This window comes from Actinia tenebrosa, unplaced genomic scaffold (assembly GCF_029948245.1).
Source record: "Actinia tenebrosa isolate PJP-AT-01 unplaced genomic scaffold, QUT_ActTen_1.0 PGA_scaffold0__85_contigs__length_37466705, whole genome shotgun sequence".
NCBI lineage: Eukaryota > Metazoa > Cnidaria > Anthozoa > Actiniaria > Actiniidae > Actinia > Actinia tenebrosa.
The window spans coordinates 28,079,403-28,090,608 of NW_028292569.1; the positions used below are offsets into that span (position 1 = coordinate 28,079,403).

Here is an 11,206-nt window from a genome sequence, read left to right on the forward strand (position 1 = left end):
TTTTCCTCTTGGAAAAATAGATTTCCATATCACAGAATAAAATTAAGACCTGACAGATTAATAAACCCAAATCACAAATATTATTTTTTAGTGAATATTATTTTAATAGCTAAACGGTTATAAAATGGTAAGGTATGAAAATGAAGTTTGTCGAGTGACCGAGTGGTTCTGAATATAATAAGAAAATGAGGATATAGACATCAGGCGATACACTAAAAATAGGAAGACTTAATACCACCCCAAACCCGCCCCCATCCAACCCTGACTTACAGCTTCTAATTATAATTATTTTTAATTAATTCTAATTATAATAGAGACCTTTAGCACGACGTTCTTGCTAGGTACCGCAAACCTCAAACTGTAGTTCAACGTCAGGCGTTTTACATCAAACTTTCAACATTTATCAAGGCGTCATAACGAAGTTATTAGAGAGTTTTAGATTTACGTTCACGGAAAACGTGAAACGTCAGTTGACCAGTAAAAAATTCTTTTAAATTACTGAAAAAGAATCGCAAAAAAGTCCAAGTAGTAGAAAAACAAGAGTATTTGCGCTTGGTGAGAAGGTTTGTAAAAGGTAAAGTAAAATACAGGAAAACTATGAAAACGTGGTCACGTTTGGGTTTGCGGGGAGAAAAAAAGTCAATCTAAAACTCTCTATTACTGTAAGAACCGCCATATTGAATTTCATTAATGCTGAGTGTACATGTTTCTCCGTGTTTCTGGCCCTGATCACTAGCAGCTAGCGGTAAACCTGATGCTAAAGGTCTCTAATTGATGGGTTGCAAGCATTCCCAAAATAGATGTCCCAATTGATGTTAATAAGAAATCTTTTGTTAAATGGCACCAACGCTCCCCCGAGAGGCCGCGATGACGTAACGTGCAGTCGAAGAATATGAATGTATTATGTAATATGACTTTAAAGCGGCGTGGTAAACCACTATTGCAGTATGGATTCAAGGATGGCATATTATTAGCGCAGCTCGCCTCTCATCTCTGGGGAAACAGGTTCGATATTCCTGGACTCCTTCATCGCATGTGAGAAGAGTTTGTTAGGAAATGTTTTTCCCCAGTTTTTCCGGTTTTTCCCTCGCCACAAAATTTAGCATGCTATGAAAATTCCAATTTGATCTGTGAGTTAACGGTGCCCAGAGGCCCGGCCAAGAGGTTGTCTTCAGGGTTTGATAAAATGTGAAGGTTATTTTAAGGAATTTACGAATTAGGACGACCAAGTTCACTTCTCATCCATTGAAAGTGCTGGAACATGTTTTTGTCACAGCAACGACAAGGTACCCCCTCATCGCGTAAAATGATTTTCACACTCATACAAAACAAAATCTGCTTAAAATCTAACACCGTTAATTCAGCAACTCAGGGCAAGGGCAGGGTATGTTAAGGAGTCGCGCTTGGGAAATCCTTGTTAGTGAAGCAATTCTGGACTCCGGTGCACAGAACTGCCTGTATGTGCAGATTTGTGTTAAAATACTAGGAGTTATCGGCTGCTCAGGGCATGTCTTCAAAAAATGATTGACTTGGTACTCCTGCAAACTCATCTTCGATGCAATTTGCTTAGGATTAAACCCATCACCATTTAGTTCACATGCTTTTTGTTTCTTAGCTTTGCTATTCAAGACACAATCAGTGAGGAACCCCTTTTCTTTTGCTTTAGCGGCAATACGTTCCTTGACGTTATTCAAATCAGTGTAAGGGAACCCATCTTTTGTTCTACACGAGACAGAATTGAAGTCAAAAAGACCGTTTGCTCTGTTATAGAGATTCCCAATACTGTCACTACCCAATTCGCAGTATTTCTGGACGTATTTCTCCATCTTCAGTTTGTTAAGATAACAGTCGAGGAAGATGGTTACCTTTTTGAGAGCGCTGACCAGTTGCTTTTGCAATATGGTTATCTCAGCGTTGCTAGCTCGCTTTATACGCGCAAGAAATTTGCTGATTGCTGGAGCCGCTGACCTTAAATCACTTGACTGCTTAGAGGCTCCGAGGCAAAGATCCCGGATGCTAGCTAAGATAGTGTGGAGATCTTGGGAGGCCAGTTGCTTCTTGATGAAGATGACACCCTAAGAAAACAATTGATGGTTTTAAATCATTCCCAAGAGAATGTAATTACAAAAGACATTGCCACCATGTTGGATGATATAACAAAAGACATGACCACCATGTTGGGTGATATAGCAAAAGACATGGCCACCATGTTGGATGATATAACAAAAGACATGGCCACCATGTTGGATGATATAACAAAAGACATGACCACCATGTTGGATGATATAACAAAAGACATGGCCACCATGTTGGATGATATAACAAAAGACATGGCCACCATGTTGGATGATATAACAAAAGACATGACCACCATGTTGGATGATATAACAAAAGACATGGCCACCATGTTGGACGATATAACAAAAGACATGGCCACCATGTTGGATGATATAACAAAAGACATGGCCACCATGTTGGATGATATAACAAAAGACATGACCACCATGTTGGATGATATAACAAAAGACATGGCCACCATGTTGGATGATATAACAAAAGACATGGCCACCATGTTGGATGATATAACGAAAGACATGGCCACCATGTTGGATCTGTTGTTAAATTCATCCAACATGGCGGCCGCGAAAACCATCAATTGGTGTTAATCTGTGAGTTATTCGTGCCCTGACTTAGATCAGACCAGAGGTACGTTGTTTCAGGGCTCGATCTGTGAGTTTGCCATGGCCTGACTTAGATCAAATTGAAGGTTTTTACTTACCCTGTTGTTCAACTGTATTTTATAAGAATGGAGCTGACTGGCAAGTACTCCCGCTCGTGCCTGTGCTAAGCGCACTTCCCTTACGCCATTTCTTGCTCTATCACGCACTTTTTTACATGCTCGTATTTTCTTGATGATGCTATAGATATCCATCGCTTAAAAAAGACACAAATCCACACGTTACAAAGGCAAGGTAAGACAAAACAATGCAATTCTTAGAGGAAAAGAATTCCAGAGTAAGTTTACTGCTGCACCGTTTCAAAATCCCAGGTCGTAGTCTATAAGAAGTTCTATTGCATACAACCGATTCACCATGCAACGGATAACGAAGAAAACTGTGTTAGGTAATACCTAACACAGTTTTCTTTGTTATTCGTTGTACGCGACAGGTCACCAGGCCCAGAAGATTTGTCCGAGAGACACTGGGTACTATTACGATAGAGCTAAGATAGTTAACACAGCACGTGAACTTTAGTTATGAAATTTAGTTATCAAGAGGAATATTGGAGGTTGTTATTGAGTTTTTCTTTTGGATTCAATAGGGACAAATTCGGTAAGTCTATTATAGTTTGTATTAGATCACACAGATTGATTCTAAGAATCTCGTTGATTGTATTTATAGTGAACCGCACATCGATACACGACACATCGACTCATCAACACAGCATACTTTCGAGAATTTCTATCTTATGGAATAATAACGACACGAGAGATAATGAATCTTCGTTTAATCTGATTAAGAAATAGATGTATGTTTGTGAATGCGAGTTTCATGAAGGACCTAATAAATATAGATCGATGAAAGCAGAGTTAATTCCGATGAAAGGCAAGAATATTTTCTACATTCGTTGCATAGTAAATCGGTTAGGTTTAGGTAAAGGAATATAAAACGCGCGCGCATGTCTCTGTACTGTAATATAAACACGCTGGGAACTGTAGGGCACGAGAGAAGAAAGCTTAGGAACCCGAGGCGTAGCCGAGTGTGTCTACTATCATTTGTTGTTACAAAAGCAGCTTACCGATTGATACTACACTCATTACAGAACCAGCACCCTTCATGAATCTCGCTGCACGACTACCAGTGAAGGTAGCTTTGTACATGCTTCTTGATGTCTGTTTTAAGTGCATGTTCATCCCGGCTTTAGAAAATCCAAAGAATTTCTTGGCGCCAGGACCGGCTTTGAGTAACTTACTGCCGTAACTGGTGCGGAGAGTTTTGGTTATCTAGTAATTAATATTGACGATTAATTAAGCGATATATAAATTAATCACTCATTCAATTATTTAATCATTCATGGATGGAGGGATGAAGGGATGAATGGATGCATGGATGGAGGGATGGAGGGATGGAGGGATGGAGGGATGGAGGGATGGATGAATGGATGAATGGATGGAGGGATGGAGGGATGGAGGGAGGGAGGGAGGGAGGGAGGGATGGATGGATGGAGTGATCGAGGGAGGGAGGGATCGATGGAGGGAGGGATCGATGGAGGGAGGGATCGATGGAGGGATGAAAAATTAATTAATGGTTAATCAGCTGCATGTACGTACCTTGGCTAGTTTATAATGCTTGAATCCAAATGCAGCGATTTTAGTACCAATCAAGCCCGTTATACCAGCCAGGCGTAGTGCTGTATCTCCCACAGTCGTGAACGAAGACTGAAACAAGTTATCAAATTCCTGGTACGACATATTTATGACCGATTGGTTTCCAGCTTTGACCTGTTTCTGTAAAACAAACAAAAAATGTAGATTAACAAATTAAAATACTTCCTTTCCAGTTACTTTGGACGTAATGTTTTCCCATTTCAGAACAAGTGTCATTCCCAAAAAATAATATTCTTTTTCAAAGTTGCATCCATATTCATGTTTCTTCTTGTGCACAACCAGTAAACAAAGAAATAATACTCTAGGGAATGACACGTGATCTAAAATCATTGGAAAACATCTAAAGAGGTCAATAGCATTTTTCATGGTTACTAAAATTAGAAATCGCAAAATAGAAGTCTTGTGGGATAGAAATGCGGGCAAACATTGCAAATAAAGGCTTCAGGAATATCAGGAATATCAGTCAAAAAACAATAATTCCTCCATGAATTGGAAACAACAAGACTATAAAACATTGCTGCAGCATGTTAGCATGGGAGCTGGGCTTGGCGAGTCCGCATTTCAATCCTATAATGCACAAATGTGACGTCCTCCGTGGAAAACGCTAGTTACTCTTGTATTAGTAATGTCAGATTTAGAGTTACCCTATTTCACTATGACGTCACTGCTTGTTTATGTGGGGGATAGAATCGCCAAATCCAATAGAAAATTCAACAAAATTTGCTCCTAGCGAAACAGTTTAATCTAAAATGGCCTGGTTTTCAGATATAATTTAAAAATTTTTTTAAAATATTCTGAGCGTTTGCTGGCTATCCTACTTCTCTTCGTGGATTGATACGGATTTTAGAACAATTTTCGGTGAATTGCGTTGATATTACCCCCTCCGACGACCATGATCCTTTGCGTTTAAATGATAGATTGTTTTGATGTGACGTCATAGTGAAATAGGTCAATTTCATATACATTAATAATATTTCTTTCCTAGCTACCATCCTTCGTTTAAATATTTACTCTTATATTGTCGACTTTTATATTGAATTCTTTGATTATTCCAGGATCAAGGGTCTTGACAATTTGGTCTTGTAAGTCTCCGATACGTTTGACTTCAATCCAGATTTCTGCGTTCTTGTCGTTGGAGGCCTTGATCCAGTCACGCAACAATCTTACTGTAATTAAAAACACGCAAAAATCTGAGTCATTCTCTCTGACAATTTGAAAGTATTTAAAGCGTAATCTTTGATTAAAAGAAGAGATGATTGTCTTAAAGTATGAATTTTTTTAAGCCTGGAAATTAAATTAAATTAGATTCATTCATTCATTTAAACCATTCCTTCCACTCATCCATCCATCAACTCATCCATCCATCCACTCATCCACTCATCCATCCATCCACTCATCCACTCATCCATCCATCCACTCATCCACTCATCCATCCATCCATCCATCCACCCATCCATCCATCCATCCATCCATCCACCCACCCACCCATCCATCCATCCATCCATCCACCCACCCACCCATCCATCCACCCATCCACCCATCCACCCATCCACCCATCCACCCATCCATCCAAACCCATCCATCCAAACCCATCCATCCATCCATCCATCCATTCATCCATCCATCCAATTCCATCCATTCATCCATCCATCCAATCCCATCCATCCATCCATCCATCCCTCCAATTCCAAATATTCATCCATTCATACGACTTAATTTACCTCTTCTCCACTCAAGATTTATGGCGTTCATTTGTCTTGCCAGTGCCCTACTTCTACCGTTATATTCCTTCGTATCTCGGCAAATGGATTTATAGAAGACACAACAGCCCTTTACTTTGAGAATGATGTCTAATCCAAGATTGATGAGAGATGTCGCAATGCTTGCTCCAAAGAGGACTGCATGTATACCACCTGTAAGAAAGACTTTCATATTATTGATAGTGCAGTTTTCGTATGACTGTGAAAAGTTCACGGCACGAACACGGTCGTGACACAGCAAGGGATACGCCAGACCAATCACATTGCACGAGAATTTACTCTCCATCCAATCAAATACCCGGAGCACGGCATAAACACGGCGCGGACACGATCACGCTAAGGTCACGGCAATGCTAGACCAATCATATTGCGCTTGAAAAAATCAGCCAATTAAAATTCTAGAAAGCATCACGGTCACGGCACGTCACGCTTACGGCACTGAGCTTTTCACAGTCATACGAAAACTGCTCTACCATGCATTACTGCAGTTTTCGGTATTCTGAAAACCCAGACATTCCAACGGTTTGTTGTGAAATTGGTTTTTACTGCCGCCAGTCAAGAACATAAAAGATACCAACTGATTATTTTCGATTCACGGCAGCGAAAAACCAAATTTATTGTGCAGCTCGTTACTAACGAAGCTTGCATAATACCGAGAACCGCAGTAAAGCTGACCCAGTTACAGAAATCCAAGTGTGGTGACGGAAGTAAACTCGCTTCGCACCTATCGTGTCTCGGGTTTGATTCCTGGACTCAGCATCACGTGATTAGAGTTTGTTTGGTGTCTCCTTTGATTCAGTCAAGGGATTTTTTCCGTGTTCTCCTGTTTTTGTCCCTTTGAGGTTGTTTTTTGGATTTTCGCTCGAGGTGATTATCGTGTGATAGTGCGAGTTTTTTGACCAATCAGCGCGCGAGATTTTCTATAATCACCTGCGTATTTTTACTAAATATAAATAATCATGACTTACGTTTAATAAAAAGACGAACGCTAGAAGATTACAACGCTTCGACATCGTCCGATGTCACTACTTTACTTGATAATGACATCGGACGATGTCGAAACGCTGTAATCTTCTAGCGTTCGCCTTTATATTAAATTTCGTTTCAGAGTCCAAGACTTACGTTTACTTTCCTTTACGATTTCTTCGTTTAATTTAAAGAAAAAAATAAAAAAAGTCGTTATTATAAAAATAAATTAATAATTCTATACAAATTGAGTTACTATAAAATAAATTAAGGAAATAAATGAATAAAGCAAGTAAACTATAATAAACCAATTGATGGCTTGCAAGCATTCCCAAGAGAGTTAAAAGACAAAAACATGTCGGCCATTGTGGTACCGTTAACAATGGATGCTAGTGAGAAATATTTCGTTAAATGGCACAAACATGGCCGCGATGACGTAACGTGCAAACGAAGAATATATTAACAACAGAGCAAGCTTTTCTATTCTACCTTTTCCGCTGTTGAGAGATTTTTGGTTTTTGCTTTCCAGATCCTGATTCAACCTTTTGTACTTGTGATTTGGTTCTTTTGATTTAAAAAAATTATATCAGAATTAAAAAAAACTGTTATTTCAAAAAATAACACATACCCACACACACAAAAGATTTTTAAAAATAAACAAAAAAAAACACACACACAAAACAAAGACAAAAACAAAAACAGAACAAAAAATACAAGCTAAAACTAAAAAAAACACACACACCCACACAAAGAAAAGAAAGCGGGGAAAAAAAAAAACGAAAGAAAAAAATTAAACCTGTGCCAAAAAAATTTAAAAAAATACGATTCCACTTTGCCATACCCCCGAGACATCCGCAGAACTGAGGCGTCGTATGGACTTCGGACCTGACGGCGATTAAATCCTTCTGCCCTTGGGTGTACGAATTACGCAAGAAAATGTTCTAGCCGAAGCATCAGGGGAGAGACCAGCCGGCCCCCAGGCCATATCGGCTAATCCCTTGCATCTCTGCCACGCACTAGGCACATTGATTTCAGAGGAAAATTAATCTAGTCTATCTGGTGCAGTGTTTTCACTGCTATTGTTGTGCAAAATTTATTGGAATCGTGGCACAGTGGACAAAACTTTTGGGCTTTTAGAATACGAGACTCGTTTGCTCGTTTGCTCGTTTGCTCGTTTGCTCGTTTGCTCGTTTGCTCGTTTGCTCGTTTGCTCGTTTGCTCGTTTGCTCGTTTGCTCGTTTGCTCGTTTGCTCGTTTGCTCGTTTGCTCGTTTGCTCGTTTGCTCGTTTGCTCGTTTGCTCGTTTGCTCGTTTGTTCGTTTGTTCGTTTCAGCTTGTTTACTCGTTTTACTACGTATACATTGACATACCTTGCTCAAATAATTCCCAATCGTCGTTCAGCTTTCCTGTTCGTTTCCGCATTCCTTCTTTCAAATCCAACACTTGATTCGCAAAGACAAAATTGAACTGTTGTCCCATGACCAAGATAGCAAGCAAAACGCAACGCCTCTGAATACATCTCCCTTTGATATGCATCTTTAAACAATAACATTCACTTAGGTTAGTTTAAGGTTATAATTGAAGTAATGGAAAAATAAGGCATGAGAAATGAAGTTGTATCGATACGAGTGAAGAACGTCTGCGCATTCTCTATGTCTAAGTCCGTATGCAAATTTAATAGTTCAAAAAATCTTCATAGCAAGCGGTTGTAAAATATATGCTAATTTGACTTTCAAACATGCCTGACGAATGGACTTCACAAAATGCCAAAAATTGATAGTATTTTCTTGAAACCTAAGGCTAATTCTTTCACCTTGTCTTTGTTAAAATATTATCTTGGTCTCACAAAAGTATACTCACGAATGGTTTTGTATATTTGGAGGAAACGAATATTTCTTTTCGTGCTCAAATGCCCTTGAATTCTTTGGATAATGTGTGGAAATGAACAAAACGAAACATTAACGGCTTCCCATTTGGCGGCGGAGCTTCAACATTAGTGGATAAAAGTGTTTCAACCTCATTATGTTCTCCAAGTGGTGTTCAAATCCTGACCACCATGTGCTCTACGCCAGAGAAAGAATTCTACTGAAAATTTGTGATTCAGCTGATGAACATTCCGCACGAGACAGGAAATGACGTCAAGTGCAACCCAGCAATACAACTCCGTGAAAATCCGGATGCGACGTTAAAGGAGTGATTCGTAGGTCACGTGGGACACGTCATACTTACTGATGTAACTTATTTGAAAAATTCATAATAGTTAAAAATATATATAAAGTATTATAAAACCTAGCTGGTTTGTAAGACTCCAAAAACGTCTATATATAACACTGGTTAACTATGCAAGATGTTAAAAAAAATTTAAAAATACGAAAAAGAGCATTTAATTAATCCATGAACAATTTGCACCTATATTGGTAATCTTGGTATAGCGTGCAAACAATATAACCGTGAAACTTTAGTAATACTAAATAGCACAATTTCATGCAGATTCCATTGTTTTCTATTGTTTAATTAGCACTATTTTGTACTATTTAGTAATTAGTGTTTCAGGGATTAATTGTTTGCACCCTACCTTGATTCGTATTATATGATTAAATATTTCTTGATTCGTATTTTAGTATTTGGTACTATACTAGACGAAGAGGTCGTATTTTCGTTTTGTGCTTAATGAATTTAAAGATGCAGAGTATTGATGCGTTGAAGAAGGTATTTAAATCTACGAAACCAAACCGAGTACTCTTGTTGTCACATTTCAATGATTTTTGCACTAAATTTGATTTCAAACTGATAAAAACGATATCTCTATAACAAGCATTTCCACATTCAGAAAGTAACGCATTATATTCATTATTATAAACATCTTCATAAATTTAAAATAACGAATTCTTAACTATGTTTTGATATGAGCTTGCGCTATTTGCAGGATACACCCGAATTAATCAATGTAAAACTCATTTTGCTTTAAAAAAAGAAATCATTTTTGAAAAAAATAAAGCTTTTAAAAGATTTTTTGTAAAGAAATTTAAATAAACTACATTTATAATATAAACCTCATACCTCGATATCTCTTGATTATTCGACTCGATTCAAACTACTAACGGCTGCAGTACAGAACAGTTAACTCCCAACTATAAAATGAATCAAAACAAAGCCTGATTTGATTTTAAATGGCTATGAATTATTGATAAATCCTTCATCAAAATGACAAATAAGATTTTTGCGCTTCGTTGAACCGAATGAATAACACTCTTTCTATTCTACGACACAAAAAAGTACTTTTAATGAATAATTCTTACTCTATTTACTTATTCCAAAGAACGTTTTGTCACAATACTGAATACCTGTAGTGAATGGCGGGTTAACTCGCAGAATTCAAGACAAAAGAAACGAAAATAATTTTAAATTCATACACAAGCAATATTGGCTACAATAGGCATTGCTTTTAAAACCTAATTTTACTGAACTCCTATACTAAAATAAATGTCGTTATGATTTCAAACAAAAACTTAGATTTTAAAATTAAAATAGCTAAAAACTCCAATTCAAAATAAAGTGTAATTCTAATCTACAGTTTGTGGACAGCTTTTGATTAGAATATTATTGTAAAGAAGCTAAGCTGGCAAATTCAAATGTTCAATAATACCATGCGGTTTTTAAAACGGTTTTACTCCAGTGATAAACAAACAATGGTTTGCTCTTTTAATACTTTCTAAGTTAAGAAAAAAGTGCTCGATAGAGCATAGTTTACATAAATTTTTTGCACGATCACTTTTTGATTGAATTTTTAAATTAAAAAACTTAAAAACCTTTTTTTTAAAAACTAATTTCCTCAGGGTTAGCCTCGATTTTGTCCAGAACATTCATGTGTTCCAGTGAAGATCCGTGGAATTTCAAAGTGTCTGTATTGTTGAAGTTGTGTAATCTTCACTTTACTGTTGGTATTAGTGAATATTTTGACACTGAAATGACCAGGGTAATCTTAAAAACTAAATGAGTCTGTAAAGGCGCGATTACACGGAGCAATTACTCTGCAACATATCTAGCAACATGTCTAGCAACGACACAAGTTCGGCACGGAACATTACGTGTAC

The 11,206-nt window shown here is 37.7% G+C and overlaps 1 protein-coding gene across 1 annotated transcript; it reads right to left on the bottom strand.

The window, feature by feature from the left end:
• Positions 1–202: 202 nt before the first annotated feature.
• LOC116307060 (uncharacterized) lies at positions 203–10,237 on the bottom strand. Its single transcript, XM_031717201.2, has 10 exons — positions 10,173–10,237; positions 8,483–8,648; positions 7,603–7,677; positions 7,270–7,290; positions 6,109–6,300; positions 5,399–5,553; positions 4,331–4,507; positions 3,799–4,003; positions 2,780–2,934; positions 203–2,075 (listed from the first exon to the last, which is right to left on the bottom strand). Exons 2-10 carry the CDS (start codon positions 8,646–8,648, stop codon positions 1,356–1,358), a joined length of 1,866 nt encoding a protein of 621 aa, XP_031573061.1. The 5' UTR covers positions 10,173–10,237; the 3' UTR covers positions 203–1,355.
• Between the last annotated feature and the right edge of the window lie 969 nt (positions 10,238–11,206).

Excerpts from the sequence above, each read along its gene's own strand:
- LOC116307060 (XM_031717201.2), bottom strand. The coding sequence starts at position 8,648 with ATGCATATCAAAGGGAGATGTATTCAGAGGCGTTGCGTTTTGCTTGCT. Across the intron at positions 4,508-5,398 it reads TAAAAGTCGACAATATAAGA|AAACAGGTCAAAGCTGGAAA; the intron begins GTAAATATTTAA and ends TTTGTTTTACAG. Across the intron at positions 2,935-3,798 it reads AATGAGTGTAGTATCAATCG|CGATGGATATCTATAGCATC; the intron begins GTAAGCTGCTTT and ends GTCTTTTTTAAG.